This window comes from Caretta caretta, chromosome 3, assembly GCF_965140235.1.
Source record: "Caretta caretta isolate rCarCar2 chromosome 3, rCarCar1.hap1, whole genome shotgun sequence".
Lineage (NCBI taxonomy): Eukaryota > Metazoa > Chordata > Testudines > Cheloniidae > Caretta > Caretta caretta.
Window position 1 is genome coordinate 62,913,457 of NC_134208.1, and position 21,487 is coordinate 62,934,943.

General features: G+C 38.6%; 1 protein-coding gene across 1 annotated transcript in view; it reads left to right on the forward strand.

The window, feature by feature from the left end:
- Positions 1–15,393, forward strand: part of SH3BGRL2 (SH3 domain binding glutamate rich protein like 2) — a 53,528-nt gene extending 38,135 nt beyond the window's left edge. The window contains exons 3-4 of the mRNA XM_048845165.2: positions 7,826–7,906; positions 9,449–15,393. Of these exons, the coding sequence (XP_048701122.1) occupies positions 7,826–7,906; positions 9,449–9,463 (96 nt within the window). The 3' untranslated portion in view covers positions 9,464–15,393. The remainder of the gene's footprint in view (positions 1–7,825; positions 7,907–9,448) is intronic.
- Positions 15,394–21,487: the final 6,094 nt, after the last annotated feature.

Sequence of the window (21,487 nt, forward strand, 5' to 3'; positions counted from 1 at the left end):
TGAAACTGGCATAGGAAGTCTGTGGTGTAGCCAAGAACTGAACCCACGTTTCTCAAGTCCTACTCTGGTACCATAACCAGTAGAACATGCTTCCTCTCAGTATAACACTCTGGCAGTTTCTGGCAATGTAAACGTTAATATAATTATCATGCCTTTGTTGCATGACTTTTATTTGTATGCTCTGCACAGCAGCCATTGGCTTTAATGTGAACTGCAAGTGCCCAGACCTGTGAAAATGAGGCTAACAACAGGTTTTAACATCATTGATACTTAGCTGTTGCTAAGGGATTATCCCTTCCCTGGTCTATGATGTGATACATTGCAGTGCATCTTACAAACCAACTATTTAATTACAGCCATGCAGGTGTATTTGAAGAAACCTTTTTGGATAGGGCCTGATTCTCCATTCTGGCTCACCGTCACTCTACGGGAGTAGACAGTAAGGGAAATACGGCTTTATGAGGCCTCTGTACTTCTCTTCTGAGGCAAGCCAGGGTTCAAGTTACTGCAGCCTCAGAGCTGTTTTCATTCTTTTATATTAAGAATAAAACTGAGAGAGAGATACAGATTATTAAGCCATCTGGTCCATTCCTTGGTAGTTCCTACAGCATATTCTTTAATGCTCCATCCAGTCTAGTTTTAAATGAAGTCAGTAGCGCAAAGTCAGAGCCAAAGAAGATTCATTCCATGTTTAGGAAATGTTTCCCCTGCACCAGTGAATTTGCTTTTTTCTTAGCTTACTTTCATCTCATTATTCTTTTATCCCCTTTAAACCATCCTAAACAATCACTCTTTCCTCTGACCTGCCATCTTCAGTTACTTGTAGACAGGTTTCCTAGCTTCCTTAGATGTTTTGTTTAAGTCTTTCTTTGTAAGTCAGTCTGCCCAGTTCATTGATCATTCTTGTTGGTCTTCTCTATTCACTGAGTTTTGTTGACATTTGTCTGCCACTCAAGTCTCCAGAATTTTCTGCATTAACAGGACATAATTAGTAACTTTGTAAACTACTGCTGACCATAAATACATTGAAAGGGATATTATCAATGCTATATTTATACATGAAATGCATACAGTGTGGTCCCCTCAGTGTTATCTAGACAGGATTATCCCTTCCCTGGTCTATGATGTGATACCTTTGTGTAAGCAGCCCATAACTGCATTGGTCTTTTCATATTAGTAGTGTCAATATTGTAGAGACACTTATAACATACCTTGTATTATATTTATTTATTTAGGCGGGCCAAATTTTGTCAACCTTGATAATATCCTTTTAAATGTATTTATGGTCAGCAGTAGTTTACAAAGTTACCACTTGTATACTATTAAATACAACTGGTCAAAACTCAAAATCTGACACTTCAGAATACTTTCATCCTGAATTAGAATGAAAAATCAGATTTTAAACTTTCCTGTATTTTCCAACAAAACTTGTCTTTCCAAATTTTTTTGACCAGCTCTATTATTAAGCAATGACGATTTCTTCAGCTCAGTATAAAAGTGTCATAGCATCTTAATATATCGTCTAATATAGTTATATAGTGAGAAGCATGTCTTTAGCTAATTATTTTTCATGGCTCAAAGTGTTCTGCCCTGTGTTAGATGAATAACTAGTTAACTATGTATGCTGATTTTATTCTCTTTTAAACATCTGCTAGTTTGGTCTTGTTCATTGTTTTTAACCTGGAAAATACTTTTCAGAACCAAAATGGGTAATTCCAAATTCTTCTGCAGGGCAAGGGGTGGCAAGATATTAAATCAGCTCTGGATCATTTTATAATGATTAGCACTTAAAGAATGCTTTTGATCTGAAGGTCTTAAAACACGTAACTTTTGTAAAGTGACTTTCCCAAGGTTACACAGTAAGTTAGTCAGAGGTGGAAGTAAATCCCTATTGTTCTGAATTCCATTCACAGGCTCTGTCTCCTGGATCAAGCTACGCTTTCCTGCTGAAGTAGGAGCAAAGCAAGACAAGTAATATAACATGATAGTGATCTCAAAGCCAGCCCTGGCAATGTTTTCTACTGAAGTAATAGGGATGTGAATATTGGTAATAAGCCACCTTTTCAAAAAAACAAAACAAAATACTTGTGGTTTTATCTGTTTAATACAGCCAAGCTGAACCTATAGCAGATGTGTTTATGTAGATTCTCCAGTCGAGCTCTCAGAACTCAATGGCTTAAAACCACATGTGAAACTGCTGCACAATTTCTTTTCCCTTTGGATGTTTAAGTCTAAAAAATAATTAATTATTAAACAATCCTGTTTCTATCAGGGATATTGACGTGACTTCCTTAAGCGCAATCGGTTTCTGCCATGTTCTATTGTGCCACATATATCAATTTTATTTAGGTATACCTGTTTGGCTGTTGACCATGAGTTTGTACTAGGTCCAAAACTAGATTGTTTACTTACTTCAGATTAGTTTGTCTCAGAACCAAATTAGCTGTAAAATTTATTTTGGTGAGCCATTCAGTTGTAATATGTACTTTGTTTCAAAATTAGGTAAAACTAGTCCTACCCCTAAAATAAATAAAATAAAGAACTGAAAATGTAGTTTTTGAACACACTATAACTTTAAAACATAATTGTAACAGTGCTTGGTGCCATAGATGGTTAAGCACTCCCTGTGCACATAGAAGTCCTCAGCAGTACCCTTGTGGCACTATTTGAGAGAGTACATCTTCCTCTGTGCCATAGACCAAGTGGCCAGCTGTTTATCTATTAGTACTTTAAACTCCTCCTGAGGGTGAAAGCAAACAACTGTCCTAGATAACTTCACATTAGCCAAACTTAAATTGTACATCACAAATAAAGAAAAACATTTAATTGGGGATGGGTAGGACTAAAGAAGCATGCTTACATGGATCCTGAATAAATGGAAAGTGTCACTAGACATAAAGTTTAGTTATAGAATATTGAATTACCTCAGCCTACAGCATTGCAGAAAACATTCTTTTCCGAAGCCCAAAGCTTTCCGCCTACACCAGTCATGTATTCTAGTCTCTTGTACCAGAGAGCATCTGGATAAAATTCTGCACTTTCACATAGCTGTACAATGACCATTAACTTCAGTGGTGTTATGTTCTCTATATGTAAACAGTCGCTATATATGTTCAGTCAGAATAAATTTTTATTTTAGTTGAAGGGAAAGAACAAACAAGAAATGACAAAAGTAAAGTCTTCATGAGATAACACATTACATCTCCTCTAAAATGCTTCCCCAAATGTACCTCACAAAATGGCAGCTGTCCTCAGAAGACAGCAGACTCCTAGACACATACAGATTTTGTAGAAAACAAAATAGAAACTAGTTATGCAGTGGCCTTAGCTGATCTATAATTCAGGATGAAGCTAGCTTATTGGTATGAACCTGATTTTAACTCCCTACCCCATCTAAATTCCTTGAAAAAAATTGAATTTTGCATGCCTTCATCCCAGGGAGTCTGTATGGGAAGTTTTGTGTGTGTGTGTGTGTGGGGGGGGAGGTGGTTTAAACCCACAGAAATGGAATTTTAAAGTTATGGTGTCTTGAAAATTGAGGTGAAGTTCTCTTTTGGGAAAAATGTGACCCATAATTTGGCTCATAATGGCTGCAATCCAGCAAAGCATTCAAGCACATGCTTAACTCTGAGTACCTGAAAAGGCCTTTTGAAATAAATTAGACTACCAAGGTGCTTAACTCTAAGCATGTTCTTGAGTGCTTTGGTGCAGCAGAGCCAATATCTACAAATGATGACCTAAAAACTCCAGATTTGTTTTGTTGGCCTTGCTGTGAAAATACTTAGGTTTTGGTTTGATCTTTGTTTGCTTTATTTGTTTTGGGGGTGTTGAGGGGAACTGGGGAAGATACATTAACAGCTACTATGGTGAAGCAAGGAAGGGGTTAATTGGATGCTCATAAATACAGGATTATAAAGAGTCAGTGGAGTGCTGTGGGAAGGGTTCTGAAGAAGTAGTCGTCTTCAGCAATTAGCCAAAAGGTCCACTGTAGAGATCATTTGGTCCGTTTCTGTGCAGCCGCAAGGGCTTGATGAGCCAAGAGTTAAAAGTCAGAGCAGATTTGATGCACCCATATAATAGGGGTCTGCCTCTGGGCCGCATCCACCCCTCGGTTGGTGAAATTTTATCCCGAATGTTACAAGCCACGCGGAGAATGGCATTTGCAGAAATGTCTTGCGGCATTCTGGCGACGTGTCCAAATTGCATAAGACGCTGTCTGTGGAGAATGGCCCCAGCAGTCTGTAGGCCGGAGCGACGATGAACGTCTGCATTACGAATGAAGTCATTCCATTTTGTGCCCAATATATGATGATGGCATTCTGTGTGGAAAGCCTCTAGCTTTGCCCAGTCTGAGCAGCATGGTGTCCATATTTCACAACTGTACAGCAGTACGGAGAGGCTACAGCTTAAATAGATCCTGAATTTGGTTGTCCTGCTGAGATGATGATAATGCCATATTCATTATAAATGACCCATGGCAGATACTGCAATGCCAATCCAGTGAAGAACTTCCATGTGAGAGTTGGAGGAACTGATGAGTATGGAACCTAAATAATAAAAGCTGGAAACTGCTTCAACAGTTTCATTATTCAAAGAGATTAGAGTCGTGGGTGGACCTAATTGTAGGCTTTGCAGCTTTGTCATTTTCCATGAAACATGGAGGCCAACCTTGACTGACTCATGAAACCTGTTGGGGCTCTGTACTAAAAGAACAGCATAATCAGCATAGTCAAGGTCTGAAAGCATAATACCACGATCTTAATGCAGCATTCCGTCAGGTTATGAAATCCATTGCTGGACTAAAGAGTGCAGCGGCCAAGACACAGTGCTGCCTGACACCAGATACTGCTTTAAAAGGTGCCGATGTCTGATTCCCGAGACATACATGGGCAATGGTTCCATTATGCAGCTTGCTGATCAAGTCCAGCAGAGTGGTTGGAACACTTACGTCCTTTAAGTCCTTGCTCAGAGTGCCTAAGCCCTGGTCTACACTGGGGGGCAGGGATCGATCTAAGTTATGCAACTTCAGCTATGTGAATAATGTAGCTGAAGTTGACATACTTAGCTCAACTTTCCGTGATGTCTCCACTGCGGTGAGTTGACTGCTGCCACTCCCCCGTCAACTCTGCCTGCACCTCTCGCAGCGCTGGAGTACAGGAGTTGACGGGAGAGCGCTTGGGGATTGATTTATCACATCTAGACTAGACGCGATAAATCGATCCCCACTGGATCGATCACTGCCCACTGATCGGGCAGGTAGTGAAGACATACCCTTAGTCAGCTGAATCAAATGCAGCCTTAAGATCGACATATGCTGCGAGTTCAAGAAGGCTCTGTATCTCAGAAAACAAGTGGAGGGCCAAAATGGAAGAAGTAGTGGTTACCCAGATTCTCCATGTCCCAGTCTGGGAGCATGGAGGAATTGGGAAATCAAAGCTTAAACATATCTAGAAGGAGAGATATGTCACCTGCCATCAGGGGAAAACTTGAGGCCCAACTGCAGGGAAGAGTGCTGAGGCCTGACTGGGGGAGGGTCTGAAGCAACTGCTTTTGTAATGAAGTTGCAATGCTGAGAAGTGATACTTTATGGGTCAGCAAAGAGAAATAATGAGTCTGGGAAGGGTAGGAGGAAGAGAAGTGATAAATATGGTGCTCAAGTGAGAGAACTGAGGATGAGTGTGTTGAGTGGCTGAGACGTGTGTGTGTGTGGGTGTATGGAGACACGGATGCTGTGCATGTTAGCATTAAGAGTTAAAGGTGGGCTAATAGATTTATTTTATTTTTTTTAACCTGGGCTGAGAAGTTTTTGGAGAATCCTTCAAAGCTGAGCTAAGTAAACAATGCAGTGTGTATTTGTGATCATTCAGTATCATAAAGGGATTTATCCCAAATCTTACTGCGTTTATACTTTTGATTTTTGGAGTAACTAGTAGCTAAGAAATATGAGAATTAATAGTAAATTCTACTTAGCACATGCATTGTGCTTTTATTTTTGAAATATGATGTATAGACATTAGGTATTCTACCAGCCTTGTGTCCGACACATAAGTAGTTAGATAAACATTGGTATTCCCATTTTCTAGATTTAGGTGGGAGGGAAGGAAGCTGTACAAGATATTAAGTTGATTGCCCTTGGTCACACTGCAACTCCATAACAGAGCCACAGAACTTCCTGACTCCCAGTCTTGTACCAGTTGGTTAGCTAAATCACCTCAGATTTTAAGGTGAGGGCAAGAGCTATGTGGTAGATAGACAAGAGTGGTGAGCTGTACATTCATCAGGAGCTCAAGAAGTGCTAGGCCTTTGACCTACTAAAAAATTAATTTAACTTAATAGGTTAAAGAGTGAGTTATACACCACATGCTGATTTCTCACACACCCATAACTTCAATTTTCTAAATTGGCAGAACCATTTTAGATCAGCACAGTTTTCTTTGTAAGTCTGCGTTAAATCCCCTGGTTCTTTACTTATTGCTAGGGTTGCCAATGTTGTATTTGAAAAATAAGGGACTGTTTCTTTAGCACCCCCGCTCCACTCCTACTCCTGATATTATCATTATAATAATAATAATAATTAATAAGTAGTACTCACCCACATTTGCCAGGGGTATTTCTTGCTGCTTTTTGCAGAACTCAGCAACTCCAGATCTTGTTGTACAGAAATGAAAAAATAAGGGATAGCCCTTGTTATAAGGGACTGTTGACAACCCTACTTATTGTTCTTCAGATCTGTCTTTGTTCTCTTGCCTCTGTAGATATTTAACCTAAACAATATCAAAGGCACCACAAGACAGCTCATGAATGGTTCCCCTGTAGTATCTAACTTGTACATAGTCAGGGAAAACCATAATGACCCAAGGAATAGATCTGTGCTGTAGCAGAAACTTGTTCACTGGCCAAGTCTGAAAACATGTTCTCACTTATTTTTCTAAAAGGATACAGTAATTTCATACTGTCTAAATTACTGGCTAATGATTTCTGGTTTCAAAGGGCAGAGTCTTTAGGTATCTGTTCCATGAGAAAAGGATTGTTCAAGGAGTTGAGCTGATAAACTCAGCAAGGGCAAATTTTTAAAAGGTATTTCGGTGCCTTAAGATGCAGATTGAAAATCCCACTAGGAACCTATCTGCATCTTTAGGTGCTTATATATCTTTAAAAATATGGGACCAAGAACCTTTCAGACATTTCTTGTATATGTAAATTAATATTGATTTTAAAAAACAAACAAATATAAGGAAGTACTTCTTCACACAACACAGAGTCAGTCTGTAGACCTTGTTGCCAGGGGATGTTTGAAGTCCAAAAGCATAAATGGTTTCAAAAAAGAATTAGATCAGTTCATGGAGGATAGGTCCATTAATGGCTATTAGCCAAGATGGTCAGGGACACAGCCCCATGCTCCAGGTGTCCCTAAACCTCCAAATGCCAGAAACTGGGACTGGACTACAGGAATGGATCACTTGAAATTGCCCGTTTCTGTTTATTCCCTCTGAAACATCTAGTACTGTCCACTGTCAGAGGCAGGATACTGCACTAGATGGATCATTCATTTGGCCATTCAGATGCTGGAGGCTTTACTTGATATCTGAAGAAAATGGAAAACTAAAGAGAACCTAAATGAGAAATTGAACTCTTCCACTGGGTCTGGAATTCTCATTAAATTTAGAATAATTGTCAGGTTTATACAGCAGAACACAAGTGTTTGACTGTTTTCCCCAGCATAGTTACATATCAACCAGAGCTTTGATAGCATAAATATAAAAATATCATGTGGAAAAACAGCTTTTGAAATGTTAATTAATCTTTTCTACTCTCTTTTCTCTAGGATTATGAATGTTTTTTTGAAGCAAAGGAAAGCAACACTGTCTTCTCCTTTCTAGGGTTGAAACCTAGGTTGGCATCAAAGGTGAATATTGATTTACAGACCCTTGACTCCTCTTGCAATCTTCAGCTTGAATTTGCTTTGAGAGAAGTTGTGAGAGGTCAGCATGTTCATGCTGATGCTCCTCTCTCTCTCTTTCTTTGCCAATATTATACTAGTGAGCTGTGTGAAATTGGAATAATAAACAGAAAAGCATGTTAGACCAAACAAAATCTTACCTGTTTTAATTTCTGATATATAATAGAAGCTGTAATTATCTTCTGTCAATTACACATTGAGGGCAAAATTCTGCTGTGTTACACCAGTGTAAATCCAAAGTGACTCCACTGATTTCAGAGTGGCTGTTCAGGATTTACCCTGATGTATCAGCAGAACTTGGCCGTTAATCATTGACATAAGTGCAGCTAAGGATGCAAAAACATCTTTGTCTTGCTTTGGAAATAATCTGGAAAAACAGCTAGTGATGGTCAACATTTGGTCAGTAGATGTTTAAAAAAATCACTTAACTGATTCAGGGTGTTGGTGAAGCCACTTCCTTGTAGCAGTTCCTTGTGGGACAATTAAAACTTGGAGGAAGTATGTATGTAGCAGGAAGTGCATAGGATGCACGGCAACCGTCAGATGCAGTTAGCTTCTCCTGTTGAGTAGACAATATAATTCCTGATATAGTACAGCTTTACCTGTTGTGATCCTGGACTATCTCATTGTCTCACTGTACGAGGATCCTTTGTGCAATGGGCCAAACAGCTGGGCAAGTTTTATTTTCGCCCTTGGATCCTTTGAATTTATTCTCCTTTTGCCACAAGTGCTATATCAGGGGCCAAATCCTGGCCCAGGGCTATCTATGAAAAAATAAATATCCATAAAGAAGGATTCCCTTCTTCTAGAGACTTGTTATTACTGAAGTCTGTGCACTGTGCAGGGGGTGAGGAAGTGCAGAAGGAGATTCCTCTGGCAGCCACCTCTTTGGTTTTCCTTGCTCCCTACCTTCAAGCCAGAGTCCCAGGAAAAAGCTTCCCTTCTGACCCCCAAATCAGAAACAGCAGCTGCTCGTTGCTCTGTTATTGGAAAGCACCCTGTTGCAGGCCAGGAGAAGAGTGAAGTCCCCCAGAACAGTATGTGAATGATCTAGTTTTAAAACGTGAGGCAAGAAGTGCAGCTGGCTGTCAACTAAACTTTGAAACTGACCAGACAGGCTGGCAAGCATTCAAAGTAACCGAACATTAATGTTATTGTGTTGCTAGGTTCTTGCAGTTATAGGGTGATCTTGGGTGTTACTTGTCATAAAGGTGGGTAACCATTTCAGACAGAAGTGTGATCTTCCAGTTGATGATGGTCCCTTAGATATTGCATGGCAATGTTCAGGTACTGTATTTGGTGTGGAAAATTTCAGTTGTAATTGCAAATGCACACACACTCTAACTCCATATTTGGAAGGTATATTTGTTCATCCAGTTATACTTGTAGGAACAAATATGAGTTCAAGCTGTAATAAGTATCCCCAGACCTAAAGAAGAATAAAGAACTACACAGTTAGTTGATTTTGTCCCCCTCTCTTTTAAACAGGAGTCAGAACCCTAGAAAAATTCTTTGAAGATTCAACAAGCACATCTCCTGGATGAAAAACTTTGTTGTTCAGCACATGACTGCTTCCCTAATGGATCACTGTGATAAAAAGCCAATGTGAATAATCAATATTTTGCTTGCCACGGAAGAGGTGCTTTCCAAAGGGTGAAATTAATGTGTACACAAAATGGGATAAAGGGTGAGATGATACTCCTTTTTAAAAAAATGCCCACTCTTGATGTTTCACATCTGTCTATGGATTACATTTTCACTGGCTTTGGTATTCTAGCAAATAATCTATTTAACTCTGAAGATGGGTGGATGTTGAGGAATGGAAGTGTAAAATCTGTATTAGCATTGAAGGGGATCTGGCAAGTATGAGAATCCTTTATAAATCTTCAGCTACTGCAGGCTGGATAAAATTAGTTTATCATGAGCGTTATAATTTTGACGGTTAATAGAACGTGATGCTAGTTACGATACAGAAGATGAAAAACAGCATGAAGAACTTGGTCTATGCCAAAAACTGCAGATTTCTGCTCAGTATATTTACTGTGCTGTCTATGCTAGAACATGTGTATTGCAATATGTGTGGGCTACTAAGCTCTTTCATAAAAAACAAACAAACAAAAAAACCCCACCACCCTAAATGATTCATATCAAAAATTCACATGACGATTGGCTGTTATAAAAACAGTGGTTAATGGGGTGGGGGAGAGAACTCAAACTGATGCTGTCTTGACATCCATGGGTTCCCCTCTCTCCCCCCACTGCAATAAAATTGTTCTGTTGATGTGTTTGCCAACAAAATAATTGTTTTCAAGGACACTTTAATGTGAGAAGTATGTGTCAAACTTGTGCGTATAGCAGTTGAAGAGACCTCATATGAAGCCATTACATAATATATGTTGTTTGGGTATGACTTTCCACCTCAAATTTTAGAGCTCATCATTTGGCTGTTTTAAAAGATTTCTAAAGTTATGGATCTAATTCTGCTTCCCTTAATCACTTTGAATAGAATTAAACTCCACCCTTAGCCCCATTGATGTTGGTGGAACTACTCCTAGAGGTAGGGCTCGATCTTGCAAATAACTTAAACGCAGCAGCAGTCCTCATGACTTGAAGGTGAAGTCTGTTAAAGACAATGGGATTGCTCACATGCTTGAAGGTAAGCCGGTGTATATATGCTTTACTGAATAAGGACACAGTGTTTGACCCCTTGCAGGATCGAAGCATCAGTTACTATTCAATGTGAATAAGGGAAGCAGAAACTGCCCCTGGGAATTACCCTGATGTAGCAGAGCTCAGTTTGGCCCTGTATGACTTTAACTATTTTTTAAAAATTAAAATTGAGAGTTGACAGTTTAGCAAATGGATTGTCTGTAATCTAGTCTAATTGCATTTAGGAATGGGAATTCCTTTACCCTGTTAAAATAACAGCTATTGAACTTCATAATGTTGCTTCTGCTCAATCATGGGAGCTTTCTTCCAAAACAGTTTGATGGTCATTTGACTGTGCTATTCCAGTAAGTATTCTGGCTTCGCTGGGCAAATGGCATATGGTCAGGTGTGAATAAAGAGGCACAGGGATAATTCTGCAGGACTGACATCCATAGCTCTGTCAACTGTTACTGCTTTGTGAAGAGAGGTGATTTCCCTTCACTTAATTAGCATTGTCTCAATTTACACATACTCCACTCAGAACTCTACTGGCTGTGTTTGTATTAAAAAGAAAATGCTAAAAAGTACATGAGAGGAATTTTGTGAACCAAATTCTGCTTTTGATCTTCTCATGCTGCTCCTATTGAAGTAAAAGGAGCCACACACGTAGGCTGAGCAGAATTTGGTTCCGGTGTTATATTTTCATCAGCCCCTGCTCTGGATTCCTCTCCTGGGGGTGCTGTAGCCAAGATTTTCAAATAGAAATATATTTTTTAAAACGTTAATATGTTGCCTATGATAAAAGTTGTGTTTGTAGTTTTATAATCACATATTTTATGTGTCTTAACTTCACTGTACAAATGGATTTGGCAAATTGAATCTGAAACAGAGATCCATTTTGTTAAAGTTAACAAGTTCTGGACAACTGTTCTTAATCTGAGTGCAAGAAAGTTTCATCCCCTTGCAATGTTAAGTAAACGTAATTTACATAGTTACACAGTAAATTAGAGAGAAGCCATCCTGGATTTGATATGTTGATTTGATACTTGATATGTTGTACATTTAGAGAATTACCTAAGGTCCCAATTCTGAGGAAGTTTATGCATATGTTTTAACATCACTGGGTGAAATCCATGCCCCATTAAAGTCAATGGCAAAACTTCTATTGATTTCACTGAGGCCAGAATTTCACTCATTGAGTTTAACAGAATTCCTCCTGTGTTAATGGTCCACAGGTTTTAGGTCTAAAATTATAATTGAACAGAAAACCAGTACCATCACTGTAAGGTAAAAGGGCTTCTTTAAAAAGATTAGTGTGGACACTATTTATTTGGAAGACAAGAATAGCTCCAAAGATGTCCATTTTGCTTGCACAGATTGGCATTAAAAACCCTTTTAGAGAAGTAATTTTCTTCAGATTTTTTTTAAAACTGTAAGTTTCTTGAATTTGAGTTTTTTCATTGGGTTACAGCCTTATTTTTTAATTATTATGTAGCCTTTTAGTTTGTTACAAAAATTGACTTGGATTTCTTTTTAACCAGCTTTATAGTTATGAAATTTGTTAAAAAGTAGAACGCTTTGTTGAAGGCAGATGCAGTAGCTGAAACAAATGCCAAGTTATTTAATTTTTTAAAATAGCATAAAAAGTTACATCAAAGAAACAATGGACTAGAATCTGACCCGATACCAATAGTTACCCCAGTTTAAACACAGGGAGAAAATCAAAATCAGGTCTAATGTGAATTAAACCTGAAAACTGTGTATACAGCTAAAGCTGCCATTAAGGAAATGGGAATTTGGTTGTGCAAAGAATGGTAGATCAGGCTTGAAAGTCAAATTCTATCCTCTGATGTGTGTGAATGATTCCTGTGCACTTCAATGAGAGACCTTGTGTATGCACCAAGGCAAGAATCTGGCCCTTTTGCTTTGGCTACCTTGTAAAAACTCCGAGCCATCCACTTCACTAGCAATCACTTTACTACCAAACTGTAATCAAGAGAAAATGTTTGAACTTGGAGGGTATGCACACAGCCACTGTACCAGTGGTTTTAATAGGTATGTTTGTTGTATTGTAACAAATGAGAGGTGCCACAAAGCACTGGAGAGTGCCTTGGCTGAAGTAGGACTGTTACTACAGAGCCTTATTATATATATATCTTGAGTTTTGGTTCCAAGAATAAGAACATACACACAGTTTTAATAGGGTTGAATCAGACTTATAAACTTTTAAACATCTTGTACTTTCTTTTAATTTAAAGAGTAAAACATTTAAAAATAACCTTGCTTTTGATGATTCACGTCGAAGTCTAAGACTTTGAAAAATAGGAGCCTAAGTTAAGCTCCTGAATCTACTTTTAATGTAAAATGAATTACCTGCTCACATTAGAGTCACTGGGAGCGGCTAAGCATTTAGCAGTTCATAGAATCAGGTCATTTTGTTTGGGGGAGTCTAATTTTTTGACAAGATTTTAAAAAATAGGGGCCTAAGATTTGTTAGTGGCAACAGAACTGCTTTAACTATTGTTTTCAGCTGGTAGTGACAGAGATGGTTTGAGTTAACAATAAAAACTCTTAAAGATTGTTGTTAGATGTTACATTTCTGGGGAGCTGGTTTTTCTTATTTTATCCTTGACTTACTTAGCCAGGAAGTGCCAAATCCTGCTCGTCTTACTTGCTTGAGTAGTCCCACTGATTTCATTAGAACTCTTTGCATGAGCAATGCAAGGAGGATTTGGCCTGTGATTATTTTCTTGTGTCTAGAATAAAAATAGTAGAAATTGGAAAGAGAGAAGAAGCCTAATAGATCAGCTAGAGCATTCCCTGGCCTTGGGGATTCTACCACTACATAAAGTTTGTAGTTCAAACTGTTCCTGTAACATTCCTTGACATCACAAATGCAGAACTGATGCTCCCTTTGATAGCATAAATGTTCTACATGGGTTTGGGGAGGGAGGGGAAGTACAATTTGAGCACATTCTAGACAGTCTAAGTTTTTTTTTAATTATCTTAACTAAATTATATACTACACCATCTCATAAATAATGGCTGAATTCAAGGAAATCATCAGGACCCTGCAGTAAAATATGCCAAAGAAATCAATGAAATAACACAATTAATTCACACATTACTAGTCTGCCTGAATCAGCCCATGATGGAGGAGCATCACAGTACTGTCATAGCTTCCAGCAGAAGGATGAGGCCTGTCCTGCAAGAGTCTGAGCACCCTCTATTCCTATTGCCTTACAAGGTAATCACAATGTCCCGAATACCTTCAGGATCAAGACCTAGCCCCAGAGTGTTAAATAGTAGCAATTCATTAGCTTGTGGTGTTTATTTTAAGTACTGGATTAGTTAGTATGAGTGCCAAGAGAGTTGGGCAGATCTTCAGTTGGTGTCAATGGTCATAGGTCCGTTGAAGCCTGTGGAACTATGACAATTGATACCCTCTGAAGATCTGCGCCCATTTTCTAAATTTTCATAAGTGGTGGGGTGTTTTTTACATATCTATGTTTAATGTATAAAACCAGGTTTCCTTAGGCTTATCTGAAATAAATGTAACCTACTGTTTTGACTGGGGCACTTTCTGGTGTTCCCTATAAGGTATTAGGCTAAATGAGTCTAAATTGGTGTAATTTTCTCTGTAAGAGGCTGACAAAAGGCACAAGTTACATCATTTGCAGCTCCCTTAGAGCCATTCTCTACCATGCAATTTACACCCCCTTACTCTCCTCCAAAATTGGCTCATTATCTTTGGCATAAACATTGCCATGAACGCTGTACCAGTTTGTAGATTCCTCTATCCAGTGTAGAGAGGTATTACCATCGGATAAGGGAAATAAGAGGTCTCAGGCACACAGGGAAGTCAAGTGTACAAATTAAATGCTATCCATACAGTAAAATGGGCCAGTTCCTCAACTGGTGTAAGCCAGGATAACTCCTCTGAAGTAAATGGAGCTTTATCAACTTACACTAGCTGAGGATTTGGACTGGAACAAGTATGTCTAAATAGCGAGACTGGAAGGAGGTTGTGATTCAGTATATCAGATTTGCTGTGTCAAATACCACTGGACAAAAACAACTAGATTTTGCTGAAGGGATGGAAATTATTCTAGGTTTGCAGAGTAGCTTGACCAGATGTCCTCTTATTTGCACATGTAGTATCCTTTCTTCCATTTAACATATGCATACTTTCAAATCGTAAACCTATTAAAATATAATTCTGTACACAGAGGTGCCATGCATTGAATTCATTTAGCTTAATCACCGCATATGATTCCTTTCTGTTTGCTTTCATACCCTCAATATCCTGAACATTGTGTGTGCTCTCCAGGGCATGTGCACAAAGGGTGTCTAATACCTTTACATTATGCCTGTAGAAAGCTTTTTCTCCAGTACAGGGCTGACAGTTCTCCTCAGTGTCCTCCAGGTGTTGACAATTCATTTTGTCTGTTTCACTCATCAAAGATTGACATTGAATAAAAAATTCTTTCATCAGCTGCAATATTTACACAAAAATCTTTTAAATAAATAAAAGTATCAGGTAGCAAAATACTCAATTCTTCTCAAAGTTTGTACTCCTTTTTAACTGGCTTCCCCAGTTCCTATCTAGGTGGTGAGGGGTATCTCTTGGACTGCAACTTTAGCTTTATTTTCTGAGATAAGTCAATGGACGGACTCTTGATGTTAACTTCATGAGTATTTAGTTAGACCCGTCGTGAAGTTAGATTTTCATTTATTTATGTTTGTCATACATGTATATTACAGTAAGAAACGTCTGAGACTTATTTGGTGTTATGGCTCTTAGCTTTATTATAAGCAAGTTACTTTCATAAATTGCTACCAGAGTACATAATTCAAGTCTACAGTGAATTAACGCTACACAATTTAATAGAGCTAAAATCAACAGGGTTCTATAAACCTTACTCTAAAGATTGTCATGAAATGCCATGTATTTGTGTATTTATTTCATAAACACCTAGATACTAGCCAGAGAACAAAACCACTTAGATTCTCACATGAAAGAGAGGCAGAAGTGAAGGTCTGGAGCAAAACCCTGGTGAAACGCCTTCCATCTCCCAGCTGCTGGATTGTCCCAGAAACTAGCATAGGGGCTCCATCCTTCATATTAGCCTCGGATTACTTGGTGTCTGATAAGTATGAAGTCCCCAACTCCCAGAACTACATCAGTTTCCATTTGAAATGTTATTTCTACAGTGATAAGTGATAGAACCTTAAATTGATGTTGTCTTTTTTAAAAGAAAGCTTAAGTTCTGCAGTAATGGCCCTCACGATTACCATGGAAAATTTCCTTCTCTCTGCTATATGTACAAGTGTATTTTTCATGCCCTGCTCCAAGCTCATACATAGGCAGTGAAATATACAGCACACTGATTCTAGGGTATAGCCTTCTCCAAAGCTTCTGCAATTCCAAATATTTACCATAAGCAGGTAAAAAGTAGATGCCATCATTATATAGCATTATACATTTCTTAGATGCTCTGGTTACGTTCTCCAGAAATGAGTAAGAGCTCTCTGAAGCTCGGAAGCTTGTCCCATCCACCAACAGAAGTTGATCCAATAAAAGAGATTATCTCACCTACCTTGTCTCTGTCATCAGACATTAATATACTGGGCTTGATTGACCTCTCACTCAGTGGTGTAAATCAGAAGTAATTCCATTGAAGTCTCTAGACTTCCACTAGTATAAACTGGTGTGAAAAGACAATCAGAGCCAGTAGTCTCTGTGTTTAAAGCAGCTTTCAGAAACCCAAATGGGTTAACTTTGGGGGAAAAAAGGATTAAAAGGTTAATCCAGCTGACTAGGGGAGCAGTGGTTTTCATACAAAGGAACATGATTTAAGCAATTTTCTCTCTGTTATTTAGATGTTTTAGTAATCTGAAAAACAGAACTCGGTTTGCTTTTAGACAAGTCATAGGAAATCTTTGACTTGAGTTGAAAGCTTCTCTCTTTTTCGAACCGCATCCTCTTAAAAACTACTGTATAATGTAGTGTGGTCTAGCAGTCAATTTGTGAAATACTGAGCTTTTACAGTTAATTCTCTGGTAGTCTGTTCAAAACAATCCTGAATTAAAAAATCATGCTGTTGTCTATTAATTTAAGTTGTAGGATTCTATTGCAGGACTCTGCCTTCTGTTACTTGTAAGAACAGTGCTATTTTACGGTTTCAAAGCACTTTTTAAATTCAAAGGTAAAAATAGCACTTCTCAACATCAGTCAAATTAAAGAATGACTTCAATCCTACAAAAAGAACAAGGAGTACTTGTGGCACCTTAGAGACGAACAAATTTATCTGAGCATAAGCTTTTGTGAGCTACAGCTCACTTCACAGATGAAGTGAGCTGTAGCTCACAAAAGCTTATGCTCAGATAAATTTGTTCGTCTCTAAGGTGCCACAAGTCCTCCTTTTCTTTTTGCGAATACAGACTAACACGGCTGCTACTCTGAATTCAATCCTACAGCGTTCTCTCTCCATTTATTTTATTTAGGACCAGGTTTTCAGAAAAGGCTCAGTTTAGTTTCTGATCTTGAATGCAAAATTTTGCTTGAATTTAATTCTGGGCAACTGATATTGTACATACAAAAGCATATATATGAGGGCTTAAGTAAAATCCTGGCCCAGTTGAAGCCAATGGAAACTACCATTGATCTCAATGGAGTCAGGCTATCACTCCATGTTTGAAAAGCTGATCCTCTGCTGGCATATCAGCTCTCTGTTGCCTGTCTCACTGCAGAGCAGAACAAGGAGGGAAGCCAGCCACAAAGGCTACTACAGTAGAACCTCAGAGTTACAAACATCTTGGGAATGGAGGTTGTTCATTGAAATGTTTGTAACAACTGATCGTTGACTTAATAGAATTTTGGAACTTTACTATGCAGAAGAAAAATGCTGTTTTTAACCATCTTAATTTAAATGAAATAAGCACAGAAACTGTTTCCTTACCTTGTCAAATTTTTTAAAAACTTTTTTTAGTAGTTTGTTTAACTCAGTACTGTACTGTATTGGCTTTTTTGTGTCTGCTGCCTGATGGCATACTTACTGTTCCAAATGAGGTGTGGGGTTGATTGATCAGTTTGTTACTCTGAGGTTCTACTGTTTTACCAGCAGCACCACCTTACTAACACACACAACTGCAGGTGGGATTCAAGAAGCAACAGGCAGAGAGCCCAAAGTAGGGGAATGTGAGAGGAGAAAAGGTGCAGGCAATTACTCAATAGGCAGCAAGAAATAATCCGAGAGGGAGAATGGCAGGGAGGAAAATCAAGATCGGGGCAGTGGAAAGTCAGCAAAAAGAGGGCACCGCTTGAAGGTGGAGAATGGAACAAAAACAGGGAAGAAAGAAGGGATGGATGGATGAATGGAGAGAGATTTGGAGTGGTAGAAGAAGGGTAGAAAAGTTCATTGGAGGGGAAGGACTGGGAGACTGAAGAGTGAGGCATCGAAGGAATGTAGAGAGAAGAGACCAAAAACTAAGCTAATTTATTCTATAGAAAGCTGAGTACCAAACTGTCACTAAAACACACACTCATCGTGTATTTGATTTGTAGGTGGGCATATACTTCAGTGACACGTGAGGGATTTAGGACACCTAGTTGTGGATAAATGGTGGCCATTAAAGCCTTGGCTTTGTCTATGGGGTACAAGATATGGTGCATTTTAAGCATCATGCAGCAGGGATACTGCCTTTTTGAACACTTTCATATATAATGTGGCATTTGGGGGTTTGAGCCATTTATTATTTTTATACAATATATCATACTGCATTGACAATTTGTGCTAATCCAGAATTCCAGATACACACCAGAAAATGTATGTTTTGATGTGTCTTTAGCTTCTACAATGCAAAAGTTTGTACTAAAGTCTCAAAGAGTTTCTAAGGAAGCCAGCAATGCCTTCCCCCTTTCTTTGCCACCTTTCCATTGCTCAGATGAGTACAGACCAGCAAATAAGTTAAAATCAGGAATGCCAATATTCATCACATACCTATATCTTTCTTAAAGGATGCTTTCCTACAAAACTTTGGGCAAAAAGTATTTTGATATTTAGGACTGGCTGTATGACCCTAATCTACTGTTTTTATGGCTCTCTCCCCCCACTTTCCTAGTGTTGAGCTGTCCACGGAACTACATTAGTTACTCCATCCCAAGCCTCATATGTTCAGATCATGACAGCAGTATTAATATTGTGGTCATAATTTGCAGCTTCAGTGATTCAACAGGGAACCACAGGAAAGAATTCAAGTTGTACATTTCATAAGAACAAAAGAACTACCGTACTGCATCAGACCAATGGCCCATCTAGCCAGTGTTCTGTCTCATGCAGTGGCCTGTACCAGAGCTTTAGGGGGCGTGTACAGAACTGGGCAGTTGGAGTGATCCATGCCTGTCTTCCCATCCTGGTTTCTGGCAGTTAGAAGGTTAGGGTTGCCCCAAGTATACATCCCTGACCATCTTGGCTAATAACCATTGATGGACCTGTTCTTTTTTGAATGCAGTTATACTTTTGGCCATCACAACATCTCATGGCAAGGAGTTCCACAGGTTAATTGTGCATTATGTGAAAAAGTACTTCCTCTTGTTTGAATTAAACCTGCTGACTGTTAATTTCACTGGTTGATCCCAGGTTTTTGATTGTGGGAAAGGGTAAAAACACTTCCCACACACACACACACCATTCATGATTTTATAGATCTCCATTTTATCCCCTCCTTAGGTCTCTTCTTTTCTAAGGTGAACAGTCCTAATCTTTATAGTCTCTCCTCATGTGGAAGTCATTCCATGACCTTGATCATCTTTGTTGCCCTTATCTGAACCTGTTATAGTTCCACTATATCTCTCTTGAGATGGGGTGACCAGAACTGGACACAGTATTCAAGATGTAGGCATACCATGGATTCATATAGTGGCATTATGATACTTTGTTTTATTTTCTGTCCCTTTCCTAATAGTTCCTAATATACTGTTAGCCTTTTAGACCTCTGCTGTGTATTAAGCTGAAGTTTTCAGAAACTATCCCTGGTAACTCTAAGATCTCTTTTGAGTGATAACAGCTAATTTAGAACCCATCATTATATATGTATAGTTGGGATTATTTTTTCCCAGTGTGCATTACTTTGTACTTACCACTGTTGAAGTTCATCTGCCCTTTTTTATTTTCTTTCTTTTTGTTTTCCCCATCACCCAATTTTGTGAGATTCCTTTGTAACTCTTCTTGGTCAGCTTTGAACTTAACTACTGTGTATCATCTGTAAACTTTTGCCCCTTCACTGTTCATTTCCTTTTCCAGATCATTAATAAATATGATGAATAGCACAGCTCTCCGTACAGATCCTTGGGGGACCCCCACTTTTTCTCTCTCTCTCCATTGTGAAAACTGACCATTTGTTCCTACCCTGTATTTCCTTGGTGTACCCTTCTACATACAGAAATGACACAGCTAGATCAACTCCGCAAACATTATAGGGGCACTCTTTCTGGATCAGACTTACACCACCAGAGGATCTGTATAGCTTTTCTGATGTGAATTTACATCAGTTTATACCAACCCAGAATCTAGTAGTCTTTCATTCACAGCTAGGTTTTGCAAACTCATTTCTATACTATAAAATGCCAGTGTTATGGATTACTAGGGCAGCCAATTCCAGTCATGTGTACAACTGCTCAATAAATAGCAATGAGCACTTCATGCTCACTGCCTAACCAGGACAATGAGCTGCTTCCGACTAGATCCATGGGCAAGTGAGTCATTTCCCTGGCAAGCAATTGTTGAAAGAAACACAATAAGCAATATTAGAAATATAAAGAACTGTTACATTGTCTTTATCCATCTGATCACAATGTCACAATGGATAAGTGAGACTGCTTTTTCCTGACATTTGCTGAAGATAAGTTTACTCTGTTGCCAAACAGATATTTCTTTTCAGTTTGTTAATGCATCGAATGTTAGCCACTTTCTTAGTTAGTGGAATATTGATATCTCACACCTGTCTTGTAGGAAATGATTAGTTAGCAGATTTGATGACCACCGTGAACACTCTGCAAAAAATGGCAAGGGCAGCCAATTCCTTTTCTAGTGAGGACGGTTGGTGCTGTCACAAGGTGAAGTTGCAAGAATCCCAGAAGTGTAATCCTTTCCAGTAACTATGTTTGCGGCTAGTGTTAACTTTACATTTGTATTCTTTTTCTTTTTAAAATAGTCTGTATTCCTTCTGTGTAAAGGGATTGTGGATAGTTTACCATAACTTTCCATACATAGTACTCTCGTCTGAAACACTGATATATATGCAACTGATAATTACACTTAAATGTGATACCAAGAGTGTTGAGGTGTTAAAGTATGTTTAAATTGTAAATTGTCTAATTAAAGCTATGTCTGCAGTTCTCGTATTTGTGTCAAAGTCCTTTGCCAACTTATGCTTACTCTTCTCTTATTGCTATTGACATATGACAATCTCTGCTAAATGCAACTTTGCAAAGAATTCTACTGGAGTAAGTCTCCCTATTTATTGGGCGGGCACTAACTCTCATCTGTCATCTCACGTCGTCTGAAAAGGGCTTGCAAATGTGTTTGTTTTCAGGTCTGCTGCTGCTAATATATAATCTTCTACAAGGTAGAGGTTTTTGAACTGACAAAAGTTTTCTTTTTAAAAAAAAAACAAACCAATCCCCTCACCCAACATTAAAAGCAAATTGGCAGAAATTGACTTGAGCAGTTGTCACAAAGCAATTTAAAATGAGTTTTTACAAAGGAAGTGATCTTCAGAAGTATTTTCAGTATCCAGCTCTTATGTCAAAGTTGCTCTGCAAAGTAAATATAGCCATGTCTGAGGAGTGTTGTTTACTTAGTAGCTGTTCTGATG